The 19624-nt window shown below is 38.6% G+C and overlaps 2 protein-coding genes across 5 annotated transcripts; one reads left to right on the top strand and one right to left on the bottom strand.

The window, feature by feature from the left end:
• Positions 1-571: 571 nt before the first annotated feature.
• Positions 572-9410, bottom strand: tmem134 (transmembrane protein 134). Of its 2 annotated transcripts, XM_049570889.1 has the most exons (8): positions 9271-9410; positions 6127-6380; positions 5945-6012; positions 5771-5857; positions 5607-5683; positions 2739-2783; positions 1045-1098; positions 572-929 (listed from the first exon to the last, which is right to left on the bottom strand). In XM_049570889.1, the coding sequence occupies exons 2-8, from the start codon at positions 6334-6336 to the stop codon at positions 847-849; spliced, it is 624 nt and encodes a 207-aa protein (XP_049426846.1). In that variant the 5' UTR covers positions 6337-6380; positions 9271-9410; the 3' UTR covers positions 572-846. The 2 variants fall into 2 exon arrangements, with proteins under 2 accessions (XP_049426846.1, XP_049426847.1); XM_049570890.1 differs by lacking the exon at positions 2739-2783.
• serping1 (serpin peptidase inhibitor, clade G (C1 inhibitor), member 1) lies at positions 9192-19559 on the top strand. 3 transcript variants are annotated; one of them, XM_049570888.1, is made up of 11 exons: positions 9192-9331; positions 12593-12640; positions 12778-12886; positions 12985-13149; positions 13273-13569; positions 13702-13917; positions 14511-14657; positions 14791-14994; positions 15125-15264; positions 18587-18809; positions 19048-19559. In XM_049570888.1, the coding sequence occupies exons 2-11, from the start codon at positions 12593-12595 to the stop codon at positions 19293-19295; spliced, it is 1797 nt and encodes a 598-aa protein (XP_049426845.1). In that variant the 5' UTR covers positions 9192-9331; the 3' UTR covers positions 19296-19559. The 3 variants fall into 3 exon arrangements, with proteins under 3 accessions (XP_049426845.1, XP_049426844.1, XP_049426843.1); XM_049570887.1 differs by lacking the exon at positions 9192-9331 and adding an exon at positions 12108-12250; XM_049570886.1 differs by lacking the exon at positions 9192-9331 and adding an exon at positions 12119-12257.
• Positions 19560-19624: the final 65 nt, after the last annotated feature.

A 19624-nucleotide genomic window follows, 5' to 3' on the forward strand; every position in this document is an offset into this window, starting at 1 on the left:
AGGCAGTGCTATAAATTTCAAAAGCATAATATAATTGCGTTAATTCCGTGATAGTTTTTGGTTTTCAGGGGCCCCATCTCGCCACCCCTATGAAAAATTTCTGGGAGCACCACTGGTAACTGATCAGAGAACTTGTAAATGGCAATAAACAACTTCATGCAATGATATTGGTACGTTTGTTTCTCACTGGCTCGAAGGTGTGCATTAAAACACTTAAACTCAAGTTTAATCTCTGTTTAAATGTAGCTACTGATTTGCAAATAAAACCCTTGTAGCCATGGCAATATGAAGAGACAGCAGCGAGCCAAGTAAACAAAGCACTTGCTTTGTAAAGTCAACTCACTGCACATGATAAAAGCAGGATAAGATTATGGTATAACCAAGGTGAGCAGCTCAGAAGTGCATGGGTAAATGATTTTACCACAAGTCCCACAACTCTGCCTTTGTTGAATTTTGTAGTTGTTAACCACAAACCTCATCAGATTGCTCCTGATTTGGTTTGACCCCTCCCCTCTGTATGTCCCTACAACACATTGCCCTTGTTTGATAAACTAACTCAAGTGACACAAAATAAAATATACAAAAGTTTTATTGTAATTTCACAGTCATTATTCACACGACATGGAAAACACAGGCAAGACCAATCTCCTTCTTTTTTTCGTGTTCACATACAGCAATATCAGTTCATGTAGTGGAAACACAGTCGAGGCACTGAGTGGCTGAATTAGTAGTGGTCATTACAATGACAAGAAAAAACAACCATGTGACAATACATTTTTGTTACAAGTGACAAAATACAAATCATTTTCAGATAGCAAACAAAGAAGTGTAGTGTTTCATGAAATGTCATTTTTCAAAATAAGGTAGGTAGAACAATTTGAAGCCTCTTCTTCCACGGACTGCACAGCTGATGTAGATCACATGGTACACTGCAGGAAATGCAGGGAATGATATTATTAATATCAACTAAACAAGATGTGCATTTACTGGTACAGGCCAGGGTCAAGTAAAAGAAAAGCTCAAGGAAACATGGGATGCATTTACCTCCAGGGATGAAGAGAAGGAATCCAGGTACAAAGAAAATAGCACTTGAAACACCTGTAGGGACAGTTTCATTCATTAACAACACTGACCAATGCAACCACACATTCCGATAATGGTTCGACATTTTGAGAAATACGCTTATTTGCTTCCTTCTCAGGAGCTGGATGAGAAGATCAATACCCCTCTCATGTCTGTTCAATAATTATCAAGTTAAAGTCATGAGACTATGAGATTAACTGGCACAAAGACTAGAAACAGGAGAAAAAATTAACCTGTCTCTGTTCAAGGGTAATAAAAACTGTCTATAGCTCACTCATTGACATTTTATATCTTTTTTTAAATCCCTTCTAAAAAAATAAAGTGTAAAGATGGACATAAGAGTGTTTCCCAAAATATCAAACATTTCTTTTGAAAGAGATTCCAACAATGTACTGGCTGCAAGTATCCTCCTTTTATCCTTTCACAAAGAATGATATTAAAGGCAACTACTTTTGATAGAGTTGCCTAACACAGAAAACAGACACTTTGCCAAATTTTCAACCGGCTTTGTATCATAACAATGTGAGTAGTATGTTTGATGAACTGTCTCAAACTTCCCTCCATCTTGCCAGCACCCAGATCTCTCTGCTCACTTGTTCTAGGGCTGTTACTCGGAGATAAAATGAATTTGGCTCTTCTAGACTTTTGAAATGTTATCAGACTCAATGGATCAAATTTCGACTGAAGCAAGTCATTCTGTGGGGTTGTGGCTCTCCAAAAATGTATCCACAGATTAACAGATGTCTCTTTCACACTGTAAGTCTAATGGGCCCAGTAGCATCTCGTGTCGACCCGTGAGTTGCACTTCCACTTTTGGCCACTATGTAAAATAGTGCCGAACTGCTCCTAGAGGCTTGGTCAAAACCTGTAACCTGAGACAATCATCAGTTCCTGACTTGGTTACAAACTACAACTTTACTGTTCAAGAATGTCACTATAATACATGTACAGCATGCTGCTACTGGGTACTTATGCTGGAACATTTTAGGTCCATCTCTCCCACAGGTTTTTGTTTTTTCCTTCACACCAGTTGTAAAAGCAGAGGTATGAACAGGACAGACAGATGTGTCCTGGATTGAGAAACACTGCTTTTTATCATCAAAAGGACTTTGGCCTTGAAAGACTGGTGCTTCCTCACCAGTGTGTGTGTGTGTGTGTGTGTGTGTGTGTGTGTGTGATGGTGTCACAGGAACAGTGTGCAGACAAGATTACACACAGAGCTGCCAAGCTTTGTTTGTGGGATGCCAGAAAACACATTCATAGACTCATAGACTCCAGTCAAAACATACAGTTCTGAATTTTACCATGTAAATTCACAGAGCAAAGAACATATTTTTTATTTGCGCACTAGTTTAAATAAATAGATATTTTTAAATGGGAGTTTCTTTTCCAATTTATATATTTGTTTTGTGTTTGTCAGTTAGTATTTGCTTGTAAATTAATCATTTACTTAATTTTCAGTTCTTTCATACAATGTTTGTTTTCACTGTTTTCCTGCCTCTATATCAGCTCATACAACAGAGCACACACTTAGCATTACGTGCTTTTCGAAAATGCTTAAATTATTGCTGATAACTTGCATCTGGACCAACAAACTTGTGTCATTACTGGATATCAAAATCAAAAAGTTTACCTCGCTGGTTTATTTTCATTACCTGCATTTGGATTCAGCTGTATGACAATACCTGTGAAAATAAGAGCTAAAAACGAACAATACAAAGTACATCAGTGAGGTGGGGGTGACAACCAAGTATATATAAAAAACACTTTTTTTTCATTAACTGATAACTGGCATCTTTCATACAGAGAGGATCAACAAAGGGGACAAAGTTCAGTGTGCTAAGCATGTGTCTGACGCAGCGCTAAACAAACTACCTGGTCTGAACCTTCAAAGGTATTCAAAGCGGTATTCAAATAATAGAGCACATGCACAATTTCACATGAAGCACTATTTTGTCACAAAAAATACTTTCTCTGCTGTTTCCATATTCATTTTTGATCTGAATCACTTAAATGTCTTTTTTTTTACTTTATCAAAGAAAAAAGGGATAATACATTTTAATTCTTGAACCATCTACTGTACATTTCCAGAAACTAATCTTAAAGAGCCAATTTGAGCAAACATGATTCCAGTGACACTAAAATAAACATGAGGAGAAACATTGGAAACTGTGAAGAAAAAAGGAGGAGATGGCAGAAATAAAATAAAAGTATTTTATTTTTTTATTTCTCGAAAATAATATCACAATATTTTTAGGCTATATTGCGATATGATATAGATATCATGATATTTTGAAATCAACTCTAAAACACTGTAAACTATCCAGGAAGGGGAAGGTTATTTAAGTGTGGGAGTGGCCTATTTTAATCCCTTTTGTTTGAGACCATGCTGCAAGGTGAGTGTGTTTGCTGATTCTGTAAGTTAATCTTTTCTATCTCCCTTAACTTTAGCTTATATTGGAGTTATGATATGTAGTGTGTGAAATAGGGTATGATTGGTGAATGTGCTAGGAAAGGTAGCATCGGCACCGTCGCTACCTGGAGCTCGCATAAACGGAGCCTGGGTTTGTTGAAGGTGGCAGTGCTGTTTGGGCTGAAAAAGCCTGTGAGTTTATCTTCTCTATCTCCTTAAACTTTAGCTCATATCGAAGTTATGTTATGTAGCATGTGAAATAGGGTATGGTGAATGTGCTAGGAAAGGTAGCATTGGCATGGTCGCTACCTGGAGCTCGCATAAATGGAGCCTGGGTTTGGTTGAAGGTGACGGTGCTGTTTGGGCTGAGAAAGCCATGTGTAATGTAAGGTAAAGGAGGTTCTTGGGTTGGTGCGGGGAGCAGTGAGAGCTGGATTAGGGGAGTGTCTCTGGGACGCCAGAGATCACTGTCTAGCCTCCTGGAGGTGTCAGGGGACCAACTAGATGAAACACTGGTGAAAGGAGGTTCCCACCCGATGACCCCAAAGACGTGTTAGTTATCACTGCTCTTAAGCCTTGCCATAATAGCTTATCATAGGGCTTAGGAGGTTATTCACTGAGTGCTGATCCTTTATCTAGAGCACTTTATTTCATTATAAAGTTAAGTACTGTCATAATAAAATTAAATTACGCAATGTTATAAGAAAAGTTAAAGTACATTAAATAAAGTACTGTTATAATAAAGTTAAATAAAGTATTGTTATAATTAAATAAATCAAAGTGGAACCACTGGTGCTTTTATTTCAAAGCACTCGGCTTGCCTTGGGCCAGAAGTGTTGATGTTTTTGTCAACAGTCACATGTTAGCAGTTGGCACAAATTCAAACTGTTGCTGTTGCACCTTTAAACGTGATGATTTATTCACTGTAAGCTGGTGACAAATTAACAGCTCTCCAATTCATATATCAATAATATTTGCAAGTCACACGGGTGCTCCATGGTCACAAAATGTGACTAAATAGTCGCGGTCCGGAGCCCTGAAGCACAGACACACAAGCCTTCTCTGCTCACGCTATCGGTGATCTCATTAACTTCAGCTGTTACCGGGGTGCCGTTAAAGGAGATGATTTATTCATTGTAAGCTGGTAACAAACTAACAGCTCTCCAATTCCTATAATAATAGTATTTGCAAGACACACTGGTGCTCCATGGTCACAAAATGTGACTAAATAGTAGGGGTCTGGAGCCCTACAGATGAACACACCTTTCCTGCTCACACACGATCACTCGGGAGAAAGTGATCTGGATGGGCAGAGGAGTGTTTGTGTGACGTATCATGTTTGTGGGTCTTTATTTATGTGTGTCTGTGAGAGGGAGAGAGCCACAGGAGAGAGTGAGAGAACTTAAACGCCAAAGCAAGTCTCATGTCAGTGGCTTAAAAAAAAACAAAACAGTTTATATTCCATATTTGGGATATAGTCATTTTGTAAATTCCACATGGAATAAACTGTGATAGATTGAGTATATTCGATATATCGCCCACCCTAGTCTCGGGCAAACCCTGGATATCTTGCCTCTGGAAGAAGAGCGGAAGAGCCCTGGTTTCCGGTTGTAGGCTGTTTGTAGTCCGCATGATATTGACCAATCACGTTTGACCCGGTTGTAGTTGTTGCCAGGTTAAACAGTCCGTGCGGTGAACTAACGAGGCAGAACATAATTGGCATCACTGCAAACTCTGAATCCATCGCAATGGTTCAGCATATTTACTTATATATAAACGGAAGTCGGAAACGGAAATTCACCTGCTCCGCCGAAATCAAACCGGAATGCCAAAAAATCGGGGGTCTGCCCCCAGAGGCTGTATCGCCATCGGCCGGAAGTCAGGCGCCAAATACAGCTGATGGGTTCCGAGAATGCACCCACCCAGACCAATTATAGTAATTATTATTTTTATTTCAACTGTTATGATTTTTTTTATATTTCTGTATTATTTTAATTTCAACTGTTTTGATTTTTTTTATATTTCTGTATTATTTTATCATTCTGTTCTTTCACTGCTTTTATGACTCCAGTATTATTATGTCACATAATGTCATAAAAACAAGACTTACCAACTCCAGTGATGAGGAGAAGGAACGAAGCAAGAACAACTTTCCTGTTTTTCTTCACCAGCGGATGGGACACCCACCTGAGCAAAACAATTTTTAAAGTAACTGTGTTTGTTGTTGTGAGTGTGATACGTGTGTGTGTGTTTGTTTGAGCTGTTTGAACTCACCCACAGCAGTGTGCAGAAAGCTGTGTGACAGAACTCAAGGTGCTGAAGGACCACTGAGAGCTGCAGTAAGACAGAGTGGCAGGGTCGCTGTGGAGAGAGCACAAACACACTTTATCTCACATTCAAAGTACATGCAGGTAAAATCACATCAGTAGCTCCACCTAGAGAACTCACCTGATTTTGAAGAAGTTATTGAAAGAGGAATTTCCATTGCTGCCCAAGGCATCTTCATTTTCCAGATTCTAAAGGAGCAACACATGATAAAGGAGTTGCAGTTTCAAGAAAACAACTTTTTTTAATATACTTTACTTGCACACACAGAAGGTGTGTGTGTGTGTGTGTGTGTGTGTATGTACCTGATACTTTAGGTTACTGTGTTCAGGGGAGCCAGTAGCAGCAGGTGAGGGATGAGTCTGAGGTTTAGAGAAAGAAAGAGGACCAAATGTCATCTCTCCTTCTCTGTCCTTGTCTCTGCCCTTCCATCCCTCTGCCTCTCCATCAGACACAGCTCCCTCCTCATCTCCCTCCAATACAAAGGCATCATCGATACTAAACTGCGTTGCCATGGTGACTGCCTCTTACACCCCGAGGTCCTGTGGCTTGATGCTCACTGTGGGTTCAGAGTAAAGATCAGTGTTATTCACAGTACATTTGTACTCTACCCATTCTTAAGAAATGGGACAAATCATGTCCTACCAAAAAATTACAACTAATCAACATTTCTAGTAGAAGTTTAGAAGTTCATTTTTTTAAACGTATAAACTTGCCATGTCAGAAAACAGCCTCGTCCCAGACAAAAATTCACAACTATTAATAGTTAAAAAATATGTTAAAAGCCTTTAAAATCGAAAACTAACAGTGCATACTAATAACATATGTGTGAAAATGTACTCATATATTCATCTTTGTTTTAAAATAACTCTGTTACACTCATTAATTCTGCAGCTTTGACATGTCTTAAAAAAGTTGGTTGCTAACAAGTGGCTAAATGAGACTACAGAGAGTCATCATGCCAAATACGGCTTTACAACCTTGTTGTGGTGGCAACATTGAAGTCATGTGACCGAGGACTGGTTGGTTTATAGCTCAATAACGTTAGCTTTTTACTTCTGGCTGTTGCATTTAGGCTTCAATAATCATGAGAGTGGCTTTCGTTTGTGAAGATTATCTGGTTGAACAACACGTGTAAGTATCATAAACATTTGTTTGCCACAGAGACTGTGACAGAAAGACAGAGACAGACTTTTGTCTCTTTTGTTCCATCACCGTATCAATAAACATTTAGATAGATTATTGACATTTGTGAATCGATGCTGAATTGTCCACGTCTGCCATACAGGCCTTCATCAGGACAGTTCAACTGCCCTGATGAAGGCCTGTATGGCTGAAATGCGTAGGCATTTTTAAATGACTTTGTAGCCCAGTTAATGAAGGCTTTTTATAAATGTCCCACTGAGTGCCTCAGATTGTTTTGAAATGTCAAGACTGAGATTCCTGTATTTAAGAGCAGCAGAGGCTGACCATTTTCTTTTTTTTTTTTTTTTTGAAATTTTCTTTTTATTTGGAAAAGCAAATATTTACATTTTCATTTACAACATTGCAATCATTCCCTGGACCCCAAAAGTGTCATCTCCCTTGGTTTATCCGCCCCATTCCCCTTGGTAATAGGGTAGGGTGAAGTCCAAGTGTCCTTTCCATGCTGCTCTTCCAAGTTATTTTAAAGTCATTCAAGTATTATATCCAGTGAACAGAACCAGGGGAGCTCACTTCCTGAGGCATCTCAGTTTCACATACAGTGAAAACAAATAAAACACACAGACAAAAAATCTTAAATAGAATACTTATTCAAGTGGTGCACACAAAAGTATTTTAAATGAAGAGTGGAGAGGCTGACCATTTTCACACTTTTTGAAGACTCCTGCAGCACTCCATGCATTTCTTTTTTCTGATTAGTTATGTTTTTTTCTACACTCATCATACAAGATGTGTCTATGGACTTTAGTAACTTGAAAATCGAACAGTAATTTCTGTTTTTACCAGTTTCTGGCTATGATAAATGGCGCCCCTAAGCCAAAATAAAAAAAAAACCTCCCCAATGCTTCGAAAAATATTTGACATGCCCCCCTGGTTTAAAATAAACTGAGCTTATTTTAATCAAAATTCCCTATGGTACTCTTAATATGTGGTTTTTGTGCCATAAATGACACATAATTTTGATGCCTTTATGAAGTAAAAATAAGGAAAATGTTTTTTAAAAAACACATTTATTGAATCATTAATTGTTTAAATGTTTCTCAAATGATATGAAAATGTATTGAGGATATTAAAAAATTTAAGAATTATTATAAATTCTAGTCACAAAATGTGATACTGGATAACTGTCCACACCTCATGGTAAAATGCAGAAAAGCTACAAGTGTTAAAAATCGAATAAAACCCCAAATCTCTGCTGCAGGCATTACTGTAGCAGTGTTGCCAACAACACATTAAAATATTACAAAAAATATGAAATCCAGTTCATCGTCTGAGAACTGGCTGTTGGCCAAAGTCATCTGGGATAACAAGCAATCGGTAGCAATTTTATGGACCTTTCGTGTGTGTGTGTGTGTGTGTGTGTGTGTGTGTGTATAAATATATATATGTAAACATAGTCAGACAATTGGGTGGGACCCCGAGAGACCCCCAAACAAGTTTGAAAGGTTATAAAGTCTCTACATTATTCTAGGGAATAAATTTCTGTGCCATCTAGGATAACGTTAAAACACATATCTAGTGTTGTTTTTATGCAAATGTATTTATTTAATATGAGAAGTTCAAGGTTGCACATTTCTATAGGTAGCCAAAACAACTTCCTGATTAAGGTTCACACTGAGTTTTGCCATACGAGGTGACAATTTTGTCATATAGGATAATTTTGTTTATCACAAAGACAACTTATCAACAGAAATTGTGAGGGAGCAACTTTATGAAAGCATTAGAGTAAATGCTTTCATAAGCATTCATAAGCCCCCCCTCCCCACCAAAATAAGGATTTTGTCCCAGTTTCCAAGAATGAGTGACTTCACTGTAATGGGAAACATTTTATATATGTCTACACAGCCAGGACAACAGTGAAAGCGTTATGAAGCTATAAAGTTTACTGTAGGGACACGTATTTACATTTAGGATGTAATTTCTGCCTCTGTCAACTTGAGTATTTCTCTTTAAACAGTTGAGGAACGCGTGCGCGTGCCTCTACGCACACAAAAGAGTCAGCGGCTCCATACCACCTCGCTATACAATAAACTTTACCACTGTGTACGAAGCTAAAACCGCAAATATGAGCATGGAGTAAGAAAACTGTTACAGTACTGCCTCGGCACGGCCTAACGTTACATATTCCAGCTGACTGGACCACAGTGAACTAAAGTGAACCAGGAGCTCACTGGTTGTGTTGTTGGTCCCTGCCATTGTTTGTGCTCTTTCCGCTACTCGATCAGATGACCAGGAGGAAAACTTACTGTCTGAAGTTAATCTTTTCTCCGAGGAGGCTCAGCTCGACTCCACGCTGCCAGCACACAGGTCACATACTTGTACACTCTGTGGAAACTCTCTATGATGTCTTCTTACTGCTCGTTGTTTTGTTCTTTAATACGAAAAAAGATTTTGTAAAAGTTTTGAGTCTCTTGCTTTTTTTTTTTTTTTTGTTCAACACCCGGCGCTCGATTGCACACGTCTGATTACGCCCAAAGGCCTCCTCGGGAGTCAGTGCACTGAATCGAGTGTCGGTGTGTCGATCGACATTTAATCTCACAGGATCAGTGGTAAATACTAATAACTACACTGTAAAAAATGCTCTATTACAAGTTAAACTCCCGCATTGAAAATGTTACTAAAGTAAAAGTATGTATGTATAAACAGAAAAATATATTTAAACCATTAAAAGTAGATTAGCATGTGTAAATGTGTGGCTAAGCAACATTTTGCTGTTGTAGTTGAGGTGGAGCGAATTTTGAACTTATTTTATGCCTATAGGACTGCAACTTATTGACTGGTTTTTCTAATCAGTTATTTCCTCGATCAATCAACTCAGTTCAGTTCAGTTCAGTTCGGATAATAGTGACACCTTCACAATTCTCTCTTTACAAACAATAGTCCAAACCTCATTTTTTAAAATTAATTAAAATAATAAAAAGGAAAAGCAGCAGAAATTCACCTGTGAGAAGCTGGAATCTTGAAATTTTTATTATTTTGTACATGGAAAAAATGACTAAAATGACATTCAAAGTAGCTGCTGTTATTTTTTTTTCTTTCAGTTGATCAACTGGCTGTTTCAGCTACGCTGGAGTGGGACACTTAGGCTTCTGGATAATTAACAGTGTTGATAGTTAAACACAATAACTGTTATTGTGTTAATTCTGAATATTTGCTGGACAGTAAACAGAAGTTCAGCAAACTTAGTTTATTAAACCAAATTCCTCCAGCTGATTCACAGTACTCAGTAGCAGTGTATTTGACCACTGAATACTGTGAATACTATGAATAATGTATGAATGCAGTTTGTATTAAACAGAGATATTTAAGGAAATATTGTCATGCTTAAATGCATGATAAGTTTTAATGCTTGAACAATGTTCCACTGTACCAATAAACGTGTCCCACTTCACCTTAAATCACCCATTGTAATGCCACTGTTAAATGTTCAGCTGTTGATGTATGATGTCTCAGTAATATTGCTATTGATTTAACCATTTGTTAAGATGAAATGATTCTATTTTAAATTACTTTTTAATGGGATAGTCTTTTTTAATATATAGAGTGTGAAGGTTTTAAAATTATTTACTTAGTTTAAACAGTCTTGGGGGTAAAACCACCTTGTTTTGACCAAATGACGTGAATGTCATCTCCTAATTTATTCTTTAGATTGGATAGAATTCAGAGGTGGCTGTTATGTTATTTGGTCATTTTTAATGTGTTTATTAACAGCTATTTAAACACTATTTAAAACCCTTTAATATATTACAATCAAATTCAAATTAATAAGCCAATTTTAAAACCCCCCCATTTGGGGTTAAGCCCTGAATTGGCACCGTAATTGGAAAACTAAGATATAAATTATGTGTCAATGTGGTGGTTTTCTAAAATATTAGGGCTTTTTAATCCATGCAGAAAGCCCTTTAAAAACACCAGTTACAGTCCATTACTCTATTGTAATCCTAATCCTAATGACCACAATGACATCTTAAAATAAAACACCAAATATGATTTATGGAAATTATGGATGGGAAGAATAGTAGACAATACATTAGTTTTACATTCTTCATGATGTGATATTAAGAGTACTATGTATTTTAGCAACTGGACTCTCTTTGTCTAAATGAGTAAAGTTTACACAGTTGCTTTGGTTGTTCCACCATCTGCCATTTCTGCTACTGGGGACTTGTAACTAAAATAAAAAAAACTTACAGTGACTATACTCTTATGTTCAGTGGTAGCTAAAACAAAAGCATTACCCTCTTTCTGTTTTGGTTTAGCAGTGGTTGACGCACTTCCTCTGTGCCGTATTATATGGAGCCTTTATTTTCTCAGGAGATCATACCCAGTGACAGACAGAATTGCACAGTAAAAGTGAGGCTTATAGGGAACCAATCTAAATGCCGATGGTGTCATTATCAAATAGCCATTACATTATGCAATCGGCATTTACTTCATAAGTTAAAGCAAAAAGTTGTCTATTTCCACTTTAATAACTTCACTAAGTGGTAAATCAAATTGGGAAAAGTACCTCCAGCTGAGGATCATGATAGGTCGATACTTAGACACATATAAATAAAAACTGTTCTTAATATACTAATTAAGTTAATGACTCCATTAAAACACTGCTTCCATCACTTTGGTACTTCACTGATACATGTTATGATTGTTGTCCACAAATGTGACAACCCTGTTTTCTGCCAATTAGCACAAACTCGGCCTGTGTTTGCCCTCCACTCGTGTCTGTGTTTATCACCTAGTGCAACCTTCAGCAAAATTAAATCATGTAAACACTTCAGGCAAAATCATTTTAATAGGCAAACTGAAGATGAGCCAAAGTCAAACTGCTTATCCACCCCCAACTACCCATTGCTATGTTTCACTTGCCAAGATTAAGCAGTTACAGTCGATGATAACAAAAAAACAACCTATGCTTAAGCACTGATATCGTGCTGTGATAAAATACTATATCTTTGCGATGCAAAAATGAATGCAGTAAGGCAAAATAAAAGCAGGACCTTGAATCATCCCACTAGTGTCTGTTGCCAACATGTGAAATCATGTGATTTCCAGCAAGTCAGACGACCTGCATTATGCAAACAAACATCTCTAAACCAACAATCACTGATTAGTGGTTGCTGGCTGCAGTTTAGAGGAGCAGACAGTCAGAGGTGGTGAACGGGTGTGGCAGAAATATTACTGCTAAAAACTGGTGACTGAATTTGGATACATCTGGAAATCCAAGAGGTGTGAGGTATTTAATGTTTCTACTTTTTTGATTAATCTCTGAACCAAAGCAGAAATATACAGATTACTATGCATTGCTGTTATATAAAACTATATTTTATCCTCTGAAGTCTTTTATATAATTAATCTCTGACAAGGATGTGTTTTTTTTGCAAATGGAAGCTGTAGCTAAATGATCATAGTTTTAAAAGAAGGATTCATCACTGTGGTTCACAGATTGCACCACATTATTGATTTTTTTGCCGGCTTGGTGCCATATTCACTTGGAAGTCCTCACTTACAAAACAACTTTATCAACTTGCCAATTGCATTTAACTCCTGTCACTCCTTGTTCTGCTTTAGATGAAACTACAGGCCGTACTCTGCCTCTTGCTGCTGCTCGTTTTCGAGGTAAACTTACCCGAGAAATGTAGCATGTGCTCTTCATAGACAGAATGTTCCAAGTATCTATATACATGACCAAAGAGCTCAAACATCATCCTTCTTGAAGCTTTACATCAAACATATAACTCTGTGTTTCTGTTTAGCTTTCTTCATGCACACATCTCCAGGCGGTATCTGGTTCCACTCTGGAGCTGCCCTGTCTCTCGTTTCAAGATGCCGACACTGGAGGGACCATCACCTGGAAATTCAATGGTCCTATAACATTTATGTAACTACAACCACTGTACTCACTGTATTGTAAACGTACACAGTTATACATATTTTCAATTTGATTTTTTTTTGGAATACAGGTGAAGATGTAAGTCTCAGCGATCAGTCGCCTGGCTCGCCAAGAATGAAAAAGGGTGGCCTGGTTCTCTCCGTATCTCCTGTTACTGCCGCCAGCCAGGGCGAGTACAGTTGTACGATAGAGGAGAACAATATGGAGATGTCACGTACATACACCATTGAAGTTGGTGAGGAACATAGTTGCACTTCCCTTTTATCACACACATTTGGAGCATTTTGAATTTGGGTAGAATGGGTATAACATTTAACAAAAAGCTTGTATCTAGAAGAGTTTGTGCCTTTTTCTGCAGTATACATGGTCTATACCATGAAGGTGATCCAAGGCTCCACAGCTCAACTCCAGTGCCATTTCCCAACTTCCAGCCAAGTCACAGCCAATGCACTTTGGTTCAAAGAGGAGACTAATGGCACGAGGACACAGCTGGACGCTGAAGACGAGTCAAGTGATAGCAGAGTGAACCTGCTTTATCCACTCGACCATGATCAGACCATCACGATCGAAAACATTGTCATGGAGGATTCTGGAAATTACTTTTGTAAATCTGCTGGGGGGCAAACACTGAGCTCAGTATATATCATTGTTCAAGGTAGGTTCAGCAACCTTTTCTGTTCTACTTATGTTACTGCAAACTCTATGTACAATTAGGTATTTTTTCAATTAGGAAATGTGGATACAACATTTATGTACATTTTTAACTGTCTGCTTAACTCTCTTTCAGTTGCTCCTACTCCTGTCCCTCACTCGTGCCTTGGCTTCACCGCAGCATGGGAGCCCTGCCAGGATGAGAACAGTCGCACAGGGGAACCCATTTTGCAGGAGTCCATCACAGAGTTTTCAATGAAGCTGTATTCTTACCTCAGAGAATCACAACCCTCCAGCAATCTACTCTTCTCTCCTATCAGTATCAGCGGGGTGCTGTCCCATTTGTTGCTAGGTATGACAAAAAGAAGCAGGTTCCTCTTATTAAAATGAATCAACTAATATAACTAATCATTTAATCTTGAATATTTTAAAAGTATTCTTATTGTCAACAAATCTGACAAAAAGACCAAATATTGCCCAGGTGTCAAAAGGTAGGTCTTGAGGGGACAGATCAACGCATTGTTGTTTTCCTTTTCATAGAATAGGTTAACAATAAAGGCCTTTGCACACAAGTTTCGGAGTCAGTGTGTAAATGTAATAGACAGGTGAGATAGCTGACGTTGTATTGATTTTACGTGCAACAATTTTGGACATTGTGTGCAAAGGCCTTAAGAAAAATATAGAATAACACCAATGTTATCCTTAAAAAGTCTTTGGACAAACAAGTGACATCAGCCCTGTGTCACCTGTGCACATGTAGACAACATGAACATTTATATAACTTGGAAGTTACATAAAAGATGTTTTTCACTTTGAAATGTCACAGGGGTATTTCTGTAATTAAATTAAATGTCAGACATACCTTGCAGCTTTCAATACCACTCTAAAGTACATTAGGCCTGTGTTTATCTATAAATGGTCTTTTCTTCATTCTGTTACATTTAGGTGCCAGGGATAACACCCGTAGAGCCATTGAGACGGCTGTCAGTGTGCCTCATGACTTCCACTGTGTTCACCTCCAGATGAAGAAGCTTAGAGAGAAGTTGGCCGGCTCCTTGCAGATGGCTTCTCAGATCTACTATAACCCTCATAGTATTACTCTCACTGTGTGAAGATCACAAAATAGCTTGTCTGCAGTCAAAGAGATTGATGCAGAGATTCAGAGTGCGTACAAAAAGATCCCAATCTCTGTAGCTCATCATGGTTTCTCTGTTCTCCTCCTCAGATATGAATCTGAGCGAGTCCTTTACCGACCAGTCCATCCAGTTTTATGAAGCAAAGCCCACCAGGCTGCTGGAAACCAGTGAGGAAAACACACAGATGATCAACAGCTGGGTGGCAAATAAGACCAACAATAAGATCCAACATTTGGTTGACTCGGTATCACCCAATACACAGATGATGCTGCTCAACGCAGTCTCCTTTAGTGGTCAGTAAAATGTGTGTGCATAAATGTGTGGATGCGCATGTGGAAGTGATGGAAACTAAAAAACTGTGTGTGTGTGTGTGTGTGTGTGTGTGTGTGTGTGTGTGTGTGTGTGTGTGTGTGTGTGTTTCAGGTCAGTGGAAGGTCAAGTATGATATGAAACCCCGGAAAGGACTTTTCACAAAACTGGATGGTGATATGGTGTTGGTGCCAATCCTCTATCATTCGAAATACATGGCAGCTACTAAGTATGTAGTCGAGCTGAAGGCACAGGTAAGGAACAGCCAATACCCACTTTAACCCACCCATTCACACAGAGTACAGCTGAGGTTTGTAAACTGTGAGGAGAGTAGAAGGGGACCTTGGGAGATGTGAGGCAAAGATACTGTGTGAGATGAAAGGGGAAACTGCATCAAAATCCGCACTGCTTCTTCGAATCATAGCTCAGTCAAATCTGACGACGCAGACATGAAACATTTGTTTACATTCAGTGTGACTTACAGTCTCTCAGAATATCATTTCCATCATGAATAAACATCCATAAATCCGCTTAGCAATCATAGAAAAAGGATGCTTCTTATGACTCAGAACCTGTTTGAGAATCATCAAGTTTTTAAGTTTTCTTCAATATCAGTGTAAACCTGGGATAGCTGTCTATAAATCTATACTTCAATTGCAAACAGTAACTGTTAATAACTACTTTGGCAAACATGTAATGGTGCCAATTTGCCAAGGCGTAAACGAATATAGGCAAAAGTCTATGAGTAACTAGCCAACTGAGTGTATGACAACCACATGATTTGTGGATTCCTGTTTTGAAGCCTTGAATTTGGCATACTGACCATCACCATCTTGGATTTTTGGAGCCAGAAGTGACCATATTTGGAATAGAAGGTGGAGCTAACCCTAACAGTAGCTGCTAGCTTGGTAAGCACAGTGCATTTACAGCTACAGTTATCTGCTAATGCTAATGCTAATTTTCACTTGTGAAAAAACAGGGTTAAAACATTTTCTACAAAAATGGAAAAACTAAGTATCCGAGCCCTCAGAGGGTCATGTTATAACCAAATACTGAACAAGAAATTTTTAGGCATAACCAAAATATTACAGTTTAACTCTGATACACTGACAACAGACTGAAACAGCGACAGCGACAGCTATGGCTACATTCTGTGAGTCTGGGGATATGCCATGGTTACGTTACCTAACAAACATTGTTGTGGTAGCAACCTGTCAACGGGCGGCAACCACCTGTCATGTGAAGTGGCCATGCCCCTACTTATTCATAACTTTAACCCTTAATTACATTTAAACGGGTGAATTATATAAAAATTCACCCTTGTAGAGATGTCATGAATGAGGAAATGAACTTTAGAGACCAAAACAGCTTTCTGTACCAGGCTGTAAACACGTTTATTTCTGCTGTAAAGTTTGGCATTTTAACAGGAGAATCTATGGAGATTAACTTGCTTTTGAAGCCAGCCTCCAGTGGCCATTAAAGGAACTGCAATTTTTGGCACTTGTGTGTTGGCTTCATTTTTTAGCCCTGGAGGTTGCACCTTGATAGCAACAGTATAAATTTCTTACCACTGGTGCAGTATTGTGGCCTCCGTTTGGTTTAAATCCAATATAACTCCTATTCCAAGATCCTTAAAAGAGGACCCCAAGGTGCCATTGAATTACTGGGACATTAGTCTACTAAGCACTGCATATGAATTGTTTTCATCCATTTTCATTAATAGACCTGTACAGTTTTCAGAGCAAAACAATCTACCAGGAGAGGAGCAAAATGGTTTTCCAAAGGGAAGAACCTGCAAAGTTCATATTCATGTCATATCCACAGTGGTTAGAAACAGATTAAAATATAATAAGCCCACATTTGCATGTTTTATAGATTTCAAAGGAGGTTTGACTGTGTTGACCTTAAACTCCTAAAATATAAGCTTTACCAAACAGGGTTGATGGAAAATTCTAAGAGGCTGTTAACTCCTTATACAGGGCACCTGCTGCCTGTGTAAAAGTGAATGAAGATTTTACAGAATGGTTTTCCATGCCCTCTGGTGTTAAACAAGGGGATGTTCTATCGCCAGCATTATTTGCTGTCTTTATCAATGATCTGGCAAGAGAGGTAGAACAGCTGGGGGGGGCATCAGTTCTAGCGGACTCTGCAAGTAGGCCACTGGGAGGTTTTATCGGTAACACAAAAAAGCTGAGAGATATAGGATATTCTGCATATTTCAGATGTAGACTGACATGTTTATGTCCTGTTTAAGATTATGTATCAGGAATATGGGGTGACAAAAAGTTTTAAAAAATGAACATGTCCAGAATCAGACAATTTGAGACATGAGGTGAGCATGGTGAGCCTGCATGTGGAACAGGCTGTGGTGTTTACCAGCCAAAAGGGTGGCAAGTAAAATATTTAACTGGAGATAAATGGGCACGTGGGAGAGTTTAAACACTGGGTCTGGGCTAAATGCACACAATCGTTGGCAGAGGAAATATGGCAAAAGCCAAAACTGAGAACTTACTGTTTATTTAAGGGAGATTCCAAATGTAGAAAATATTATTAGTATAACTTATGTCAGATATCACTCTGTGCACAGCTAAAGCATGGTATATTACCACTGTAAATTGAAACTGGAGGATACAAATGTGTGACTGAAGATGAAAGACTGAATACTGTGAGCTGAATGAGGTGGGAAATTAAATGAACTTCATTCTTTTTAAGACAAATATTGTTAAAATGTCAAATTCCTGATTTAGATTTGATAATGGTGGAGGATGGGGCTTTAAGTGAATATCTTTTTGATAATGTCACGCATTCTCTGAGTATTTTTTTAGGGCATGGGATAGGAGTAGAAAGAAAGCGTATAATTGACCCCAACTTTGTTTTGTTTTGTTTGGACTGTGGATTATTGGTCTGTGAAATGGATCTAGTAGTATTTGGCACTGATTCATGTAGATGTAGATTTTGTCTTGTTTGAATTTATGTATTGTGTCTTGTACTCAGGGCTTTGTTTGTGCTTTCTGTTTCTTTTTTGTTGTTGGATATCTCTCGATACATTGTTTGTTGGAGATTTATGTCCTTTTTTTTTTTTGCCTGATAATGTTTGTGCTTATGTCTGGATGTTATTTATGTGTTGAGCTGTCGGATGATGCTGGGTTACCATATTGGAATTTTGGGTTTGTTATTGGTTGTGTGTGAATAATCCCATGAGAGATGAGTCATCTAAATGTCCAGACACGAAAATAAAATATTCATTCATTTATTCAAGGAATTTATAGGAGAGTATACCCACTTCCTCCTCAGTAACCTACTCATCTACCAAGTACTTCACCCACCTCATCAACGTTCACTCGACTGATACTTCTGTTTACATCCCCCCAAAATTTTGGACACCATTGTTCCAGAATTTGGTGCATGATTATCCCCTAAAAATCAAAGTAAGACAAAAAATAATAATAGGAGAGACCCATTATTATGTATATATATTCAATGTTGCACTGTCAATATTTTTTTATATGAGAGTAGACGGGGTGGGGGTCTTGGGGGGAAACACAGTAACACCTGGATCTTTTATTTTGCCAACAGGTGGCGAGGTTGGCTCTCACGGGTGACAACAGTCTTTACATCCTGCTGCCTCGCTCCAACAAAGTGAGTGACCTGCAGCAGGTGGAGGAGAAGATGACCGACACAGCTGTGCGTCAAATGACTGAACAACTGAAATCAACATCTCCTCAGCCTGTCGAGGTCACTCTGCCCAAAATCAAGCTGCAGGTTGAGCCAGACATGAACTTACTCCTTAAGAAACTAGGTTTGTTTGTCTTTCATGCTCTTTTCTGTCCATCAGACTCATTCAGCTACGGAAAAAATAAAATACCACAAATAAAAAAACACTGTGCTTTTAGCTTGAGTATTACTTTATCTACCAACCAGCAAGTCTCATTTTGTATATACGCATACCCTTCTGCTCTTTTATCTCCTGGTATCTAATCCTTTCTTACCCCACCATCACCTCTCCACCCTTTTCTCTCCCTTTCTCCCCCAACCAGGACTGTCATTACTCTTTGAGAATCCCAACCTGTGTGGTCTCTACTCGGAAGACAGGATAGCTTTGGATGATGCCAGACACAGAGCCTTCCTCGCACTGACCGAACAAGGAGTTGAGGCCGGGGCTGTCACCAGCATGGCCTTCTCTCGTTCCTTCCCTTCCTTCTCTGCCCTGCGGCCTTTCATCATGCTGCTGTGGAGTGACCAGGCTAATGTACCGCTCTTTGTTGGCAGAGTGACCAACCCATGAGAGAGAGAAACGGAGAGAGGGAGTGCAGATGTAACAGATGGGCAAAAGGGCAGGAAAGAAACAAAGATATCATAAACAAAGCCCATCTGGTAGAATGTAAAATACATGTAATGATCTTACTGTGCTTTAACACTATAAATTCAGTATCAGTATTGCTTCAGGTAGTTACTAAAGTGAGCAGTGACCCTCACAGAAAGTTCCCTCCAGTTCTGAATGTGGATTGTTTTCAGGGATGATGATGAATAAACTCATATTAGCACAACACACCTGCTGCCTGTCTTATGTTTTTGAAGAATGAAGCACAATGTGGATCATTCAAAAGAAAAGAG

Source organism: Epinephelus fuscoguttatus, linkage group LG3, assembly GCF_011397635.1.
Source record: "Epinephelus fuscoguttatus linkage group LG3, E.fuscoguttatus.final_Chr_v1".
NCBI lineage: Eukaryota > Metazoa > Chordata > Actinopteri > Perciformes > Serranidae > Epinephelus > Epinephelus fuscoguttatus.

What these genes read in the sequence shown, in the direction of transcription:
- serping1 (XM_049570888.1), top strand. Translation starts at nt 12,593, where the DNA reads ATGAAACTACAGGCCGTACTCTGCCTCTTGCTGCTGCTCGTTTTCGAG. An exon ending in CAACGCAGTCTCCTTTAGTG is followed by an intron (nt 14,995 to 15,124) that starts GTCAGTAAAATG and finishes TGTGTGTTTCAG; the next exon opens with GTCAGTGGAAGGTCAAGTAT. An exon ending in TAGTCGAGCTGAAGGCACAG is followed by an intron (nt 15,265 to 18,586) that starts GTAAGGAACAGC and finishes TTTTGCCAACAG; the next exon opens with GTGGCGAGGTTGGCTCTCAC.
- tmem134 (XM_049570889.1), bottom strand. Translation starts at nt 6,336, where the DNA reads ATGGCAACGCAGTTTAGTATCGATGATGCCTTTGTATTGGAGGGAGAT. An exon ending in CTTTCTGCACACTGCTGTGG is followed by an intron (nt 5,684 to 5,770) that starts GTGAGTTCAAAC and finishes TGTTTTGCTCAG; the next exon opens with GTGGGTGTCCCATCCGCTGG. An exon ending in CCTTCTCTTCATCCCTGGAG is followed by an intron (nt 930 to 1,044) that starts GTAAATGCATCC and finishes CATTTCCTGCAG; the next exon opens with TGTACCATGTGATCTACATC.